Raw genomic sequence first — 18050 nt, 5'->3', positions numbered from 1 at the left:
CACGTTAAATAAGACCGAGGGGCCTAAAGTGATGGCAGGTGATCTTGTGCAATGCGAGGGGGAGGTGAATCCTGGGAGGAACTGTCAGCGCCTCATCGTTAGGAGGCTGGACCCCGTGAGCGAGGCGACCGTGCGGGCCAGCCTGAGCGATCTCAGCTCCTTCCTGCCCACGGTGGCAGGTTGGGTCGGTACAGAACTCATATAAATTTCCTCACTCCGTGTGGGAACACGTGGTTCTGTGTGGATTTAGTATAAACTCGTGTAGCTTTATGGGGAGATGTGGGTTTTGTACTACTGTATGGGCAGATCTTTTGGTTGGCATGAATCTGTGTGGGCTTAGTATGCATGGTATAGTCCTAATTTGTGGGGACGTGTGGTTCTAGATGGGCTTCGAATATAACATATAGTCATGCCATAAAGGGACGGTTAGTCTTCCAAATGTTCTCTTACTACAACATGATACAGTACAAAATGATTGCTTTTCTAATAGTTGTGTGTCTACTAAGAGAACACGAACACCCAAATTACTTGATAACTTCCATTTGGTGTTGTTTATTTTTTACTTTTCTTAATTATTTGTCTTTTTCCTCAGAACTTGAAAGCCTTGGTAATTAATGCATAATGACATTGGAGGAAGAAACAGCCGAGTTTTATAGAGGAGACGCCATCCATTAAGATCTATTTAGATTTAAAATTTGTTAATTGGTGCACTAAAGCTAGCACGTTGCATCCTGGGATTTACAAATTGCATCTTCATTGAACGTAAACAACCAGTTTTTTTCCCTAATTAGACCAGTCTTTAATGATCTACCGATCCTCATCTGTGTGCCTATGAATGTTTCCATTGATACAAGGTCAGTAGAAGACAAACCACATTAAAGCACCCAGGAGCTGAAGTGTTAATTAAAGCTTAGAGTTTAAACTTCTTTATTTTTTATTCTTAAAAAGTACCAAAGAATGGCAGTAGTTAACAAAGTTGTACAGAGATGTGATGTAACGCTCAAGTTGCTAGCCCCCTGCATGCTACAGTACCTCTGCTTTAGCTCCCGTCTGCCGTGAGAAGGTCAAAGGTCAGACAGCCCGTGGCGGAATACCGAAACGCCTTTGCGCGAAGAGCTGACGGGGCGCGGTGTGCTCCCCAGGTGCGGGTCGGCGAGGTCGGGGGGAACACTCTGGGCTTCTACGGCTGCCAGATGAGCCCCGACGGGTCGATGATCATGGCCCACGCCTTCCACGGGGCGCTGCACCTCTGGCACCGCGACCCCGACCAGGAGGTGAGGCGCCAACGTCGACCGCCACCGGGACCGGCCGTCTGTCCGTCCGTCCGTCCGTTCAGGGTGTACGTGGAAGAGCGCTGGTTCAGGCACAGTTTGGGGGGGGTCGCAGTGGAACGTAGGCCCGGATGTAATCCAACCTGCTGTATTAGAGCTGTATTTTGTCCAATTTTAGTAGCACTTAAATGCTAATGATATTTTTTTTTGGTTTGTTAATTTCAGCTTCTGCTTAAGTAAAATGCTTGGCAAAGTGCCTTCCTCAAAGTCAAGCCCAGTATCGACGAGCTTGTGCACTGAGGCTTAAGTATTTAGACCTGAACGCAAGCAATCATTTTTGGCTGGACCGCAACAGCGGGGCCAGCCCTGCAAACACGAATGTCTGTGACTGAGTGACTGAGTGATCTGACTGAGTGAGGACGTTACACCATTGGTCGGCTGGATGAAGTGTGTTTTCATCAATTTAAAAAAAAGGTGGTTCCGCCGTTGTGTTTCTCAGAGGGAGTGGAGCCCGGGCGTGGTGATATCGGGGCACTTCAGCAGCGTGCAGGACCTGAGCTGGGACCCGGACGGGGAGTTCGTCCTCAGCGTGGGCTCTGACCAGACCACCCGGCTGTTCACGCCCTGGCGACAGAAAGACCGGGCCAAGGTAACTCCCGACGCCGAAAACCCTGACCCGCGTCCCGGCTCGGCGCAAAACGCTCGACGTTCCCCACTTCCTGTTTTTGTATAGCTGAGAAGAAAACTCGGACTCATACGTTAAATGTTTGGCCAATTCATGACAAAGCCTTGGTGCGTTAGAAGCAGTTTACATGCGCGATGTGGTGGCTGCTGGTGTGGAGAAGTGCTGCTCTCTTATCTTCCCCCCAGTTGAGAGTTATGTAGACACGATGAAATTAGGTGTTGGCAGGCCTTATAGCTCTGATAGCTTATTGCTTTTGTGGAACAAAATTGCCTTTGTAATGTGACTGTGGCCGGCGTGCCTTTTTAACGAGATGAAAAGTTGAAGCCGAATCTCGAGCCATTTCCGCGGTGTGGACGCCCGTTTTCTTTTTTGCGTCTTTTAAGGTAATTGCGCTAATGAGCAGAGTGTTGTAAAACTGAGTTATTTTCCATCGTGCAGTAGCAGTGTTTTGTGAAGGGTTCTGAGTGCGTTTAGCCATGGCACCAGGAGCAGAGCTCGTCCTCTGGGCCTCGTAGCGCGCGGTGGTTTTTTCCGTTCTCGTTTCGGCCGAAAAGCGAAGCGCCCTTGACCTTGGCCTCTCCGGTGGGATGTCCTCAGGTGACCTGGCACGAGGTGTCGCGGCCGCAGATTCACGGCTACGACATGCAGTGCCTGGCCACGGTGGGCCGCTTCCAGTTCGTCTCGGGGGGCGACGAGAAGGTCCTCAGGGTGTTCCGGGCCCCCCGGAACTTCGTGGAGAACTTCAGCAACATCTCCGGGGCGTCCCTGGACCAGCTGCTCGCTTCCAGCGTGAGTCGCCACCGGCCTTCTGTCCCTCCTTCCCTCCCTCTCTCTCTCTCTCTCTCTTCTCTGCTCTCCCTCTCCTCTTTCCCTTCGTCTCTCCCTCTCCTCTCTCCTCTCTCCTTTCTCCCCTCTCTCCTCTTCCTCTCTCCTCTCTCTCTCCCCTCTCCCTCTCTCCCTCTCCCTCTCTCTCTCTCTCTCCCTCCTCTCTCTCTCTCTCCCCTCTCCCTCTCTCTCACTCTCTCTCCTCCTCTCTCTCTCTCCTGCCCTCTCCTCTCCCTCTCCCTCCCTCCCCCCGCCGGCGATCCCAGGAACTTCCTGAAGGTGGAGCCCACACCGTGCTAACAGGAGTAAACAGGTCTTCGGGGTAGCGTTGTGTCATTGTGTGTGCATCCAGACATGACATATCCCTCTGTCTGGATGGACAAAAGTACATAAACATGAGATTTCCCCATTTGTTTTGTTACCCTTCGATATTATGTGAAAAACGCAGATCTCTTCCCCGTGTCACATGGGCGGAAGTGCTGCTGCACTCGCTCACCGCGTATCAGCGTCTGTGCTCCTCTGCCTCTACACAGGACACTGCCGACCTGCCTGAAGGAGCCAGCACTCCAGCTCTGGGGCTCTCCAATAAGGCCGTGTTCCAGGGTAAATCCTAAACACAACTTCCTCTTATTCTGCTGCTTGTTTATGTATGGATGTGCAGTAGGTAGACTGTGTGTCATGTGTCCCTTTGTATGTTTTTGATTGGTCCTTGCATTTTTGTGTGATGAAGGTCATTTTAGATACTTAAAAAAATTTGTGAAAAAAATTATAAATCTAAATAAAACATTTCTTTCCTTCTCAATTCTCAATTGGCACAAGGTCTTCACACACAAGACCAAAGAACCATGGTTTACATGTGGCTGGCCCAGCCAAGTGGTAGCCTACCGCTCAAACAAAGTTAGCTACATTAGCTAAGCTACTTAGAAATTGAACTTGGAGAGATTTTGTTTGACTATGAAGTCTGAATTGTATGTATCCAAGGCTGCATTTAGCCTCGTTTTCAGAAGATCATCTAACGGTACTTGGTGAATGTGACACAAAGACAATGGTACAAGTACACGCCATTTTCAGTCCTTTTGATTTTTGTTGATTTGTTGTTGCTTTGAGGTCTTCTATCCACATGTAGTAAAGTTATAGGAAGCTGTTCCTCTTCTTTCCTTGAGCAGTGCAGTTTCAGCCTGCTTGTGTCATCAAAAATATATACATATACATTTGAACAATCGGGTAATATACACACGCATACAACCTCTGGAGGCATAAAGTCTCTGTATAAGCTGCTTTGGAGTTACTTGAAGCATCGTTTCTTGCTTTAAACCACAAAGCTTCAAAAGTCCTGATAGTCTTCATTGTAAAGCAGGCAGGTCATGAGAAATTTATATAAAGATCTCAAATGTTCTTCATCATACACAAAAACTGTGTGGGCCAATTGAAAACATACCCCAAAACTGGAGGAAAAAAAAACAAAAAAAACACAAGAACTCCCGTGAGTGCAATATCCTGTTAATTAGACACCTGTCTGAATTTAATCCTTTCTTAAATCTGTCTCTCTGAAAGGAGAATGTTTCCATGAACACATTTCATCCTCTTATTACTAAGATTTTTGGAAAAACAAGCATGGAAAATATTTGGAAATGAAAATGAATAATGCCACAACTGGGAGTAGTAACGTTGAGGTCAGTAAGTGGGGTTTTCGTCTTTAGTATTCTAAAGTGTTCTCCTGTGATTGACAGGTGACCTAATGCCCCAGAATAAGGAAGAGGAGGAAGGCTTCGGCAGTGCGTCTGACCAGTACGCCGAGTCCTACTTCCACCCCCTCACCCTCACAGGTAAACTGACCCTGTTCCACCCTTACAACACACACGGCTTGCTGCTCGCACTATTATTATTTTTATATTCTTCTCGGAAAAGGGTGTGGCCGACGGATGGCTGAGTTCTTACATTTACTCAAACTACCAAGGGTTGAAATGGTTACCCTGAGCTCTCTGTTTCTGTGTTTATGCTTATAAATGCATATATTAATATGCTTATAAATATTAGTGCTTCACATTGTAGCAAAGGCGAGAGTCTTTTTTTGCAACAATGTATTATGGTTTAGCTTCACAGAGACGGCAAAGCTAAATGCGAAGTCTTAAGGCTTAGCGTCGTAGTGATGGTGTATCTGCCTTGCCCTTCTCTCCTTTCTCCACTTTCCGCTGAACTCTACGGAAGTGAACAGTAAGCTCAGCCAATATGGTATAAATATTATTCCAAAAAAAAAGAGAAATGTTAGTGCCAGAGTACCAATTTAGCCACCCCTGGTAATTTTATTTATTTATTTTTTAAAATATTGGTGCACAATGTGGGGATGAACATGGTGCGCCTAATGTGGAGCTGTCAAATTCCCACCCCAGTTTAGAATATCCAATTAGCTATTCGCTGCCTCAGCCGGGCTCATGCATGATCCACTTCAGGAGGGTGTAGACATTTGTGGTGTTCCCAGCCTGCTTCTTTTCACACCACAGCCCACAGAAAAGCTTGAATAGGGTGGAGTCAGAGGAAGACTTTCATATGCGACGTACGCAGCAGTCCACGGGCACCCTACCGACCAGCGGCGGGTGCTAGAGCCCGATCAAACACGCGTCCTTCACCTCCCCATACCCAACGCAGTGCAGTCACCAGTTTCTGTGGAACTGTCGTCCACAGTCGGCACTGGCACGGCCCGGGTTCAGTCCGAGACTGAGGCTCGTCCATTCACCGCAACATGGTGCCTCAACCAAATAAGCCACCCAGCAGGCCTCACCCCCTGGTAATTCTAATTGGATGGAATGTAGCCAACCAGCATATGGCTTAAATTGATATGACGCTGTTACCAAGAATAAGTCGTGCGTGGTTTGTGATGACAGTCTTTCGTCAAAAATTATACAAATTCTCCCAGTTCTCCCAGTCTCCATCTGGTCAGATAAGCAATGATAATATTCTGCATTTGTCGTAAGCAGCTATTAGAGGCTGCTTTTGATGCTGAAATCTAGAAGTGGCTCATGAATCATGAATGTTTGAGACTAATGCTGTTAGTGGAATAGCGATGGGTCGGGGTGTGAGCTTTGGGGGGTGGGGGTAGTTGTGGGAACTGTGTGCCTTACCCTCTGGGCTTGCGGTGGTGATTGCCGTCAATGCGATTGAAAAAGTTATTTAATCCGAAATAATAATTAGGACGAAGGCTTATATAATTGCAAAGTTAAAATATTGATGACTTTAGGCTATGGAGAAAGCAATAAAGCGAGCTGAACGTTGTTAACAGAATGATGTGGCTCGGCTGATTTAGGTTGAGGGGGGAAAGGAGGAACTAATTAGGGAAAAATGACAAGAAGGGGATACATAAATCTGGGGAACGTGGGTCCTCTATCAGGTTCCAGAAGCGAGCAGGAAGCCATTACGCGTTTGGTTTTTATGTCCTCTGCAGTGACTAGAGTTGGCAAAGATAGTCAAGGGTGAATCTGATTGGTAGCGTCTCTTAATCACAGACGTTGTAAATTTTAGATGAATGCCCCATTGTTTGAAATGGCTCCCAGGAAAATTTCAGGATATAATTTGAAACTGAACACTGCGGCGCACTGTTTTAATGAGAACTTGGTTGGTTATTTCAGCTTGCGCGTGTCCGTGCTCGCTGTTTCGCTTTTGTGCTGATGTGTGCGTCCGTGTGAGTGTAGCATGTGTACTGTATGCCGGGTTCTGCGTATCATTTTGTGCGTGATTATATTCATGGTTTTTCTGTGTGGATACGTGTGTGTGTGTGTGTGTGTGTGTGTGTGTGCATCATGTGTTGGTGTTTCTCTGTGCACGTTTCGTTTGTATTTTGAGTGCATGCCTGAGTGTGTGCTCACTGCAGAAGCTCTGACAGTCTCTGTGTACTGACAGAGCCTCCCCCTGAGGACCATCTCCTTCAGAACACACTGTGGCCCGAGGTGCAGAAACTGTGAGTCTCCCCCCCCCCCCGTTCTTTTGGCAACTCTGTGTGAATGTGAACAGCAGGGCCGGCTTTGTGTTTGTGCAAGGCCCGGCCACTGGCTGCTGCCAGTGATGAAACGCTTGCTTTAAACGGTTTCAGAGTTTGCAGGAGCCCCACTGCCATAGTGTATAGTGAATGTTTAAGTGATCCCTCTGAGATGGCCATTTTACAAGGACATTATTTAATGAAACAGAATTAGCAATGTAATTGTTTAGAGAAAACTGTGAAATGTTCCTCCCCTAGTACTAATGTGAGTAGCCAAGAGCCAAGCTACTACCCATGCACCCATATTTTTGTTCAGAGTTGTAGTACTGTATAATACTGGAATCTTATTTCTGTATTACTTATGTTACTTATTGCTTTTTTCTCAAAATCATAACCGTGTTAGAAGTGCATCCATATACAGAGAATGGGTTGAAAGACGGACACATTCACTTTCAAAGGTGGGCAGGTGTGTTGTCCATAGCAGTTTAATGCAAATGGATTCAAACCAGCTTCCCAAGCTCAGGGCTTGGCTGGTAAACCACCAGCCTTCTGCAGCTCTAGATGGGTGGAGGGGGGGCGGGGGCAGGACAGGGGGTCCCTCCCCCAGTGTATGAGAGCAGTGAATTACAGGTCCTGTGAAACTACTCTGAATCCCCCGCCCCCTGTGCGTGGAGGTTATCGTATGGGCAGGTCCCGATGGCGGAGGTGCCGCGTAACATGAATGGTAATAGGGCCCTCTGTGAAAGCCGTGCACCTGTGCAGATTTATAGCGACAGTGCAAATAAGCTATGACCTTTCTGTCCTTGCGTCGGGTAAGCAAGCAATCACGCTGCAATCGCGCACTTGTCAACGGGCGCTTCTTCAGTCCATCCAACCGTCTTATGTGATTTCTGCGATCTCGATAATGAGCGTTAAGTCCTTGAAGTACCCCTCCCCCTCCCCTTCCCCAAATGGCGTCTTTTCAGCGGCTTACAGCCGTGACAGGAAATGGTGAGGTGCGGCCCTCCGGGGCTGACGGCCCTCCTGTCACGTCTGAACAGCTCTCGTCAGCGAACGCGTTTCTCGTCTGAGCGCTCGTCCCTCTCCTCCTCCTCCTCCTCCTCCTCGCAGGTACGGACACGGCTTCGAGATGTTCTGTCTGGCCTCGGACAGCCGGAGGACGGTCGTCGCGTCGGCCTGCAAGGTACAGTAGCGCAAGAATGCGTACGACGGCCCATTTTTAATTAAGTGAAATTAAAGTTATATTATATATAGTGAAAATGTCACGCTCAAAAAGTAACCTAATCAGTGATTTGAGCCTCTTATATTTATTCTTTATTTTTGAATTGTAATTGTTTTTGCCAGGTAAACTCACAAGTCATACTCATGCATAAGTCTCTCGGCAGCTCTCTAGAGGCTTGCTCTCTACACAGGAATTTTGCAAGCAAGTTGAAATGCTTTGTTGTCTAAATAATTTTTTGCTTCTTAGGTTGATATCTGTGTTCATCTACTTTCCCCATGAATATAGAAGCTTGGTTGGAGTGCTATAATGTAAAACAGAGAGGCATTGTCAGTATGGACAGTTAGATATCAAGTATTGATACAGACCCCAAAAGTTCCATATTGTCTGCCCAGTTTTTTTGTTTGTTTGTTTGTTTTTTTTTTTTTTTGAATGTGCATCTGTATTTTGAAGGGCATTGTCCTGCCTTTGGCTGTGTGTGGCAAGAGCTACTGATTATACCCTTTTTTCAGATCTCAAAAATAAAGCCTAATTTGAACCCGGTTGATACTGTAATTGAAGTGCTCCAAGAAAATCCAGCCTTCTCCTATCAGCAGGGCGCACAATTATCTGTACACTGAATCTCTTTGCCCCCACGAGGACACTGTCTTGTAGGAGGTGCTGTCTCTTGTAAGATGCAGACTCCGCTGCGGCCATTTGCAAATCTTGTGGTACTTGCAAACGGAGCATGCTGGAGCTAGCCCCCGGTGGCCCCGCTACCTCATCTTGCCCTTCTGCTGGGCTTGGCTGACTAAGGCTTGTGTGGAACATCTCACCGAGACTTAGCAAGGTCATCACTGTAAAAGATGATGAAGATCATGAAAGTGTGCTGGATGGTGGAGGATTACTGTAAATCAGTTGGGGGGGAAAGGGGGAATGTGTGTGATTCAGGCCCAGTCTATTTTAATCCAGCCTCTCACGTCATTGCTCTGTGCGGTGGGGGCTGTCTTATCCTCCCTCTGATCAGGAGATACCCGTAGGCAAACAGTTAAGATCCGACAGGTTTCTCATGGTACTTAATCTGGAACTCAATTAAAACGAGAAATATTGAATTTTAATGAAAACTCATTTGGTATGTTACCGTTCAGCTTGTTAGATCATTAGATAAGCAGGAAATGTGATTCCGTTTTCTCGCAATAAACTTGATGCCGGTCTGTATGAATATGTAAACGTGTGCCAGGATTTGGGAACTTGAAACTCTTGGGACCTTTGGAAAGGGACATGTTTGAGTCAAATTTGAGGAAAATTGAGGCAGGTCGTGTCCCCCTCATTGAGAAACTCTTTCGTGTTGAGGCATCACTAAATAGGTGCCCACCTGACACTAACATCACATTTAGAAAACCAATCAGAAAGCAGTATTTGAGGGACCCGTTCAAACTTCTATCAGTGAAATGGTGTGTTTCCAATGGTGTGTCATTTGCCATAGCTTTCCCGCCTCTGTTCAGTCTGGAGGTAGCATTGTAGGGTCCAGCTTCTATGGGTTTATAGCGTGCAGTGTTAGAGGTGAGTTGTAAAGTCAATGGCCCACCATTCGATACTTTATTTGATTAAAAATGAAAACAAAAACATTAGTTAATGTTTGCCGTCACAGAAGGCCAATCAACTGAACATCCACAGTGCATTTACAAGCTTGCAAACTTTAGCTGGGTAACTGCAAGTCAGCTAATGCCTAACTAGCCTCTTGTGAATGGTGTATATTAGCCTCGTTTGCATGTGAAATGAATTACGTCTGTCAGAAAGCAGCTATCTACAATGCTGCTCTAGAGTCTATGCTGATTTAATTCTCATAACTCACAAAACTGTACAGAAAAGTGCCCCCTCCCCCCACCGCAATATTTTCACCGTGGTTACACCTCTGTGAATATCGGTTGCAAGATCCCTTTAGAAACATAATTGTGCTGCTGAGAATCCACCACATTATTGTCATAATTCAAATAACTGAAAAAGGGAAGTTATTGTACAGTAAATTTACATTACATTACTTTACATTACAGGCATTTGGCAGACGCTCTTATCCAGAGCGACGTACAACAAAGTGTATAACCATAACCAGGAACAAGTATGACGAAACCCCTAGAGAGAAGTACCGTTCCAAGTGCAGGGAACAACCGCATAGTTCAACTTGGACCCTGAAGGTTCAACTAATTAACACTAACAACGAGAACGGCAACAACGCAGTCTATGGAAAAAATACAAGCAGTAGTTAAGACGAAAGGACTTTCATAATTCATAATTTTGTTCCTTTGAGGAAAAACCAGCATTCTTTCCTGTGCAGCCGAACGCCGTGGAAACAGTCATCGCTAATTTGGTTGTCGCCTTGTTTTAACGAACGGTTTGTGTAACCGGCATGTAAATGTTAGTGGCATGCGTTTGTATTTACGCTTATTTCTAGAGACATCATAACTAGGCCCTGTCAAATAGCAGACTGTTGAGAATGGGTGACGAACCTTGTGCCAACTGAACAGATGCTGTGGAGCAATCATCGGTCATTTTATATAAAAGGAGCGCACAATCATTTCGTTCATACGTGTCTAAATCTATAAATCAAACTAACGCTGATTACCGTCGTTCGTAGAGGAAGCATTAAAGTAGTTGACAGCTTACATTAGTTGATACTTTAAACGACTTCAGCGTTGTTGGCATAATGACTTTCAATCACAATAAAATAATTGCGGTGTGCAATTAGCTAACAGTGCTCACTTTTATCGACAGAATAATAACACTTGTTTGATCGTTTCTGGACTGGGCCTTTGTTTTGTTCATCCCTTTTCAGTGGTGAAGTACTGCTTGCAACCAACCCACAAGCAGGTTTTGTTTGTGGAGAAAAATCGTGGTACTGTAGTGGTAGAGTGGAACTCCCAGCATGAGTGAAATCCACAGGATTTGGAATTTAGCGCACATATTGAGCGCTGCTTGGCTTGATCGGTGTTTTGCAAGCCTACGTGTTTGCTTCCAGGTGTCTCATATTGCTAATGACCCCTGCAGGCTCTCTGTGTGGCCCGACTGGGCAGTTTGCCCAAAGCGTTGTTTCGCCACATAAAAACAGCCTTTAAACAGGAACAGATTTTGAGAGTATTTTTTGGGATACCAAAAAAAAATGTTAGTAAAACAGATTTTCACTAGTGGAAATGTATTTTCATTGGGTCGGGCCGAGTTCTGTGTAATCCTTACTGAAGCTTAGCTGCGATGCTGCAGAGATCCACTCTGCAGCGACGGGGGACCCCACAGTGTTCTGTGGGAGGACGCCCTGTGGAACGGGGGTACCGGCCGGGTTTAAACGGGGGTGCGCTCTCCACCCACAGGCCTCGAAGGCGGAGCACGCGGCCATCCTCCTGTGGAGCGCGTCCAGCTGGAGGCAGCTGCAGGCCCTGCCCCTCCACGCCCTCACCGTCACGCAGATGGCCTTCTCTCCCGACTCCAACTTCCTGCTGGCCGTGTCCCGCGACCGCACCTGGTCGCTGTGGAGACGGCAGGGCCCCGCCCACGCCGACTCGGGTAAGCGAGCCGGCCTCCTTCTCCGAAAGGTCAACCTGGAAAGAAATCCAGGTGCAAAAGTGGCTGGAACGTGCCGGAAAGAAGGGGAGGAGCATTGCAGAGGAGAGGTTAACGCACCACAATGTTTATGAGGCGCTGTTGAACCCTTGAGCAAAAGTCCTCAGATGCCAATGTAAACAGATAGTTAGACCCATGGGTTGCCAAATATGGAGGATTTAAAACTTGTTAAGCGAAGTTAAGTTGAGCGTGGTTGTTAAGCATACGTATACATGAGAGTAATGTGTTTGCTGGTGATACGTCATGTGCTTTCGCTCTCTTGGACATGTGTATTACATATCCCTTACCTATTTATGGAAAAGAAATTCACTTGCACACAGCAGCTGCGGTACAGGTCCCCCCCCCTCTGTAATTTTATTCAGGTTGTAAATGGAAGCCTCCATTGCTGTGTGTTCTGTATTGAAAGCCGCAGTCTGTCCCTGTTGAGGTCGGAACCGCTCGAATTGGTTTTGACGTACCCGCGGCCTGGCAGACGAGGCGGGTTTAGGCCGTGTCAAACCCGATCAGGGGTCCCGCGCCGTACCGCCGCCGCTTCGCATCGGCTACGCCGAAATCTTCATCAGACAGCCCCCCCCCCCCCCCGGTGTCCCCCTAACCGGTTGAGACGAGCCAATCGGCGAGAAGGACCTCCGGCTCCGCCAGCTCCGGAATGAAGCCCTTTCGCGGTATTGGCAGGTCGTCCCGGCTCCAGGCCGGCCTTTTAGTGGACGTCGGCTTCCATTAGGGCTCCGAGAAGCAGCCCCGGCAAAGACGACCTCGCCGTTATTAAACCCGGAATGGCCCGGAGACCACAATGCCAGCGCAGCGACACCGACCGAACGCAAACCGCAACGCAGGCTAAACTACGTCGGCTTTCTGCGAACCGGAGACGCTGTCGAGCCAGGCCCTGCTGTTAACAACGCGGCCTCAAGCCCTGACCCTTGTTTCATGTTGAAAGGAGCTTTGGGTGCCGTGACCAATCGCATCAGAGTTTATTTTCAGGCTGTCGTTCGTTCCTCCGCTCACATTGGTCGTATTTTTTTTAATTTTCTTCGAAGCAGAGCCGGCGTTTTCCCTCCACGCGCACACGACCAAGAGCACGTCCGTTCACACCCGCATCATTTGGGCGTGCGACTGGAGCCCAGACAGCAGGTTCTTCGTGACCTCCAGTCGGGATAAAAAGGTAACGTGTGGTAGCGCTTGCTTCATGCATAATGGATGAGAGAGATGAACATTTAGCCGTGTACATTTTCTTTAATATATTCTTCATTTTAATACCATTGTCATAAAAGCCGATAAAATATACATATAAAAGCTAACTCTTTTTTTTGTTAGTTGTGAAAGTGCATTTTATGGCGTGGGGGAATGTAAGAGCATAAGGACACATAATGATGAGAATTGGCCATTCAGCCCAACTCACCATTTACCACTAAACTATCATCAACAACAGCGCATTCATTGTAAATATTTGGCCAATTTGAAGTCTGTTATAACCAGTATAATGGTAAGAGTGTTTGCGTTATTGTGACTGATGACAGAAAATGTGATGGCGAGGCTGTTGTGCAGTGATTGATTGAGCTACTGGCTGCTCTCTGAAGCACACACTCAGTAATGTTCACATATTGGCATTAAGAGTAAATTGTGTGTTCTTGAGCTTTGGTTTTTTTTTTCTTCTCGTTTTAAGAATTGCTGATTCCAGTGGTGTGTGTGTGCTGAGATCACTGAGTGTATATACAGTGTATATAGACACAATTGAGCGTGCTGGTAAGTGTCATTTGATGAATGCTTTGGCAGGTGATCGTGTGGGGCGAGTGTGGCCCTGTGGAGGGCGGTGAGGAAAGCGGCCCAGTGGCTGTCACTCCCTGCTCCTCCATCCTGGATGTGGGCGACTCCGCCACCTCCGTCAGTGTCTGCCCCGTCCTGTGCCCAGACCAAAGGTGCAGTTCTCAATGGCACCGTCCATTTCCTGTCCCTTCTCTAGACTGTCAAAGCTAAACCAAGCAGTGCTAGATTCTCTCAAACCTAAACAAATCAGTGCTACATACTGTCAAACCTAAACCAAGCAGGCTACATACTGTCAAACCTAAACCAAACAGGCTACATACTGTCAAACCTAAACAAATCAGTGCTACATACTGTCAAACCTAAACCAAGCAGGCTACATACTGTCAAACCTAAACCAAACAGGCTACATACTGTCAAATCTAAACCAAGCATGCTACACACTGTCAAACCTAAACCAAGCATGCTACATACTGTCAAACCTAAACCAAGCACGCTACATACTGTCAAACCTAAACCAAGCATGCTACATAGTGTCAAACCTAAACCAAGCATGCTACATACTGTCAAACCTAAACCAAACAGGCTACATACTGTCAAACCTAAATCAAACAGGCTACATACTGTCAAACCTAAACCAAGCAGGCTACACGCTGTCAAACCTAAACCAAGCAGTGCTACATACTGTCAAACCTAAACCAAGCATGCTACACACTGTCAAACCTAAACCAAGCAGTGCTACATACTGTCAAACCTAAACCAAGCACGCTACATACTGTCAAACCTAAACCAAGCATGCTACATACTGTCAAACCTAAACCAAGCATGCTACATACTGTCAAACCTAAACCAAGCAGGCTACATACTGTCAAACCTAAACCAAGCATGCTACACATGTCAACCTAAACCAAGCAGTGCTACATACTTCAAACCTAACAACACATGCTAATCTGTCAACTAAACCAGCAGGTACATAGTCAAACCTAAACCAAGCACGACCTGCAAACTACCAGCAGCTACATACTGTCAAACCTAAACCAAGCATGCTACACACTGTCAAACCTAAACCAAGCATGCTACATACTGTCAAACCTAAACCAAGCATTCTACATAGTGTCAAACCTAAACCAAGTATGCTATGTACTGCACTGTGAAACCTAAACCAAGCATGCTATGTACTGCACTGTCAAACCTAAACCAAGCATACTAGATACAAATGAAAATAATGCCATGATGGCGTACCTCTTTTCTTGAAGTTTGTGAGGTTCCTTGTGTGGAGAAAGCTTTATGAGGAGCACAGGTCACCACTGTGGTCTGCTGCTGCTAAAAACCTGATTGGAACATGATGTAATCTCATTCTGAGCATTGTACAATAAAATTGCCGATAGCAAAAATGATCAGTTTTCACAGTTCAGCAGTAATGGAGCAGGACATTTCATGTTTGTGTGTAATATATAGCATGTATTCGTCTGTGCCTGTGTGTTTGTGCGTGTGTGTGTGTGTGTATCTGCGTGCGTGTGTGTGTTTATCTACGTGCGTGCGTGCGTGAACGTGCTTGTTCCCTTGCAGTTACCTCATGGCAGTGGGGCTGGAGAATGGGAAGATCCTGTTATATAAATGGAGGCGCATGACAGATCCATCCTCAGGAGACGACTGGACCAAATGTGGAGAAACAGACAACTTGTATCCTTATTTTAATCTCAACGTCAAACTAATCTTTCATGTTTTTATATTTATTTTATTTAATTACAAGCATTGAGTGGCCACTTTGTGGGATAAAATTTTGTCCATAAATCCAGGGTCAATCTGTCCTTTTGAGTTTCTCTTTATAAAAATGCTACGTAAGAACATTGTAATATTTCGTATTTCGATAGAACTGTAGAATCTAAATCGGCAGAATGCTTAGATGTAAGTAAAGGATTTCAAATTATATCTAAATGCGGGATGTAACTTAAATACAGGACACTAAATTACACCTATATATGAGATGTTACGTTGGATGTGAAAATGGCATAAATTATAATTAAACTGAGTCGAGAAGTTAAGTGTAGGATAAAAAAAGAATTGAAAATATTAGATTTTTTTCTTATGAAAAAGAATAAGTAGTCATTGCCAACATCTGATCAGCGTGTGATAACTTCATCAAATGAGTAATTCTCCCTGACTTATTTTTAACATCTAAAAATTAGGGTCTTTTTATAATAGTATTACGTACGTAGACCGCAATGAATGGCAAACAGCTGTCATTTCATTGTAATTATAAAAATCACTCTTCCTAATGTTTACTTCTTAAACCTGTTTGAAATTGACTGATTATAGATGATGCTTCTCATAAAAGCCAATGCAATGCGGATGGTCAGCTTCTGTTAATACGTAAAGCATTGCTGAACGTAGTAGCACAAATTTTAAATGGGATAAAGGGTCTTGTTGCGATGTTATTATAGCACACTATAGTATTAATACGCCCTTTTAGAAATGGCCTCTTCGTCTTCACATTGCCTATTTTGAGAAAAACCCAGATAAAAATTCTGAATGGAACATAAATAACTTAAAGCAGCATTTTAGGGCCGCATTAGGGGTGCAGTTTGCGGTCACGCACGAGGAGGCTTCTCCCTCATTATGTAACGAGGACACAGTTTAGGATGAATATTTCATAGCTCCTCTAAAGCTGCTCTTCCTGCTTTTCCCGCGGGTGGCCCAGCGGGCGGGTGGGGAGGGGGGCGTGGGGGGGGTGGAGGGGGGGGCAGCGCAGTCTCTCCCCGCGGTGATAAGGGCTCGCTCCAGCACTTCTTTCACGGGGCCGGCGAAACCCGGCCATCCGGAGGCCCCGGACCCCCGGCCGCGCGCCGCGACATTTCAAACAAACGCTCAGCGGCACGCCCCTTTTTTTACGGGGCTCGCCATTTCGGCCGCGCCCGTTGCTCATCCTCCCGCCCGGCCGGGACCTTCCCCGTGAAAGGAGGTCTGCGCGCGGGACTCCTCCGGCGAGGCGCGCGGCCGACGCCCGCATTAAAAATGGATGGGGAGCCAGCTGCTCGCTGTCACGTCGGATCCCCCTCTGAAAGGTGAAGGGGAACTGACGCTGCGCACGCGACATTCTGCACGGAGACGCCCAGCGCCGCGTTTAACGGGAGCTGGCGTTCGGGCCGGCGGGTTGTTTGTCAGAAACGGTGCCGTAAATGTGTGCTGTCTAAACCCAGGCGCTAAATGCCGCGCGTGCCGATCCCCCCCCACCTTCACTCTAGGGGCCGGCGTCAAAAAGAGGGCTTCTGTTTCGGGTCCGGCGTCTTTCAAACTTGCTGAAAGGAAACGGGTGTTTGGGGTTTTTCGGGTGAAAACACTGTGAAATGACAGAACAAGGCATGGAAATGTTACTCTTCACGAGGTGCGAGTTTAAAGGGTCACAGTCACATGCTTGTTTGTGATGCGGTGTGATGATGTTCTCGTTTTGCGGGAGCTGTGAGCCGCGTGAGGCGTGCGGGGCCCTCTGTGCGTTTCTCTGCCTGATCCCGCTCAGATCGCCGCTTTCCTTAACGTCTCCTCTCCAGCCAGAGCCACGCCCTGACCGTCCGGCGGCTGCGCTGGAGGCCGAGGGGCGGCCGGGCCGGGCACGGGGACGAGGACGGGGACGAGCCGTGCGGCTGGGTCCAGCTGGCCAGCGCCGGGGCCGACCACGCCGTCAAAGTGTTCAACGTGGACAGGCTGGCTCTGTAGCGCCCCCCCCCCCCCTCCTGGCCGTCTGCTCGGCGGGACCGCCTGCGCTCGGAGCCGAGGTTGGGGTGCGGGCCGCCGAGTTTCAGGACTTCACCGCGGACGACGGCAGAAGGCTGCGGCACACAGCTGTCTGAAGACATTTCGATACTTTTGATAGGACTGACGGGAAACACCTCCAATGGAACGCCATTAGATGTTAGTCGTTTTTTATTCGCCGTATCAACGCCCTTAATTTAAGACTCGGGCGACAAGTTGCCCCAAAAGCCGCTTGTTATTTTTCTTTTCAAAGACAAAGGACTCTGAATGGGAGCTCTTCAGGAGCAGGTCCTCCCAGCCCTGTCTGTTGCGTATCTCTCCATCCGTTTTTATATGTCGAATGTAATAAAGTATGTTGTATTTATCTGCAACAGAAATAAGCCTGTTTTTATTTGAGTACAGTGGACCAGCGTCTTACAAGTCTTCTTAAGCCTGGTATCGAATAACTTCAGCTCCACAGAGGGGTATGCAGTTGCCCAAAGGGTTGACCATAGAGGGAGGGGTTTTTATTCTGAAGTGATGGAAAGTTCTGGAATGTGCTTTGATCTCGGCAGATGTTGTCTGTGCTCTTCTACGTTCCAAGGACATTGCAGTGATGGGACTCGCCGGCACACAAATCTAATTAGTTATTACTTTAAGATGCCGCGTGAAAAGCGTTCTAATAAAAGCCGCCTCTCGGCTGCGTACTTTAGACGTGCAATGCTATTTTCAAGTAGAAAGTGTGGTGCAAGCTGAAGGTGTAATGAAAAATGTGGCTGTATGAGGAAGCTGTAACCTTGCATTAAATGTAGATACTTTCATGGAAAAGAATGACATCGACCAAGTCATTACACAATATGGAGTCCCTCAGAACCACAGAACTTCTTCCAGGCATAGTTTAGAGGATTTAAGTAATAAACCTTCCAAGACTTGCTAACAATTGTGTAATTTAACTTTTTTGCTGTCCAAATAGGCCCTTTTACTTCAGGGATGCTCAAT

The 18050-nt window shown here is 46.9% G+C and overlaps 1 protein-coding gene across 2 annotated transcripts in view; it reads left to right on the top strand.

Moving 5' to 3' along the window:
- The window catches only part of elp2 (elongator acetyltransferase complex subunit 2), a 30010-nt gene extending 12558 nt beyond the window's left edge, over positions 1–17452 (top strand). The window contains exons 11-22 of one of the 2 annotated variants that reach the window (XM_064348314.1): positions 1143–1274; positions 1771–1920; positions 2554–2745; positions 3315–3384; positions 4512–4607; positions 6676–6733; positions 7862–7934; positions 11312–11504; positions 12599–12723; positions 13335–13477; positions 14892–15005; positions 16871–17452. In XM_064348314.1, the coding sequence (XP_064204384.1) occupies positions 1143–1274; positions 1771–1920; positions 2554–2745; positions 3315–3384; positions 4512–4607; positions 6676–6733; positions 7862–7934; positions 11312–11504; positions 12599–12723; positions 13335–13477; positions 14892–15005; positions 16871–17036 (1512 nt within the window). In that variant the 3' untranslated portion in view covers positions 17037–17452. The remainder of the gene's footprint in view (positions 1–1142; positions 1275–1770; positions 1921–2553; positions 2746–3314; positions 3385–4511; positions 4608–6675; positions 6734–7861; positions 7935–11311; positions 11505–12598; positions 12724–13334; positions 13478–14891; positions 15006–16870) is intronic. The other variant, XM_064348315.1, reaches the window with a different exon arrangement.
- Positions 17453–18050: the final 598 nt, after the last annotated feature.

The sequence above is a fragment of the Anguilla rostrata genome, chromosome 8 (assembly GCF_018555375.3).
Source record: "Anguilla rostrata isolate EN2019 chromosome 8, ASM1855537v3, whole genome shotgun sequence".
NCBI lineage: Eukaryota > Metazoa > Chordata > Actinopteri > Anguilliformes > Anguillidae > Anguilla > Anguilla rostrata.
The sequence above is the reverse complement of the archived record's forward strand: the minus strand, read 5'-3'. Positions and strand labels throughout refer to the sequence as shown.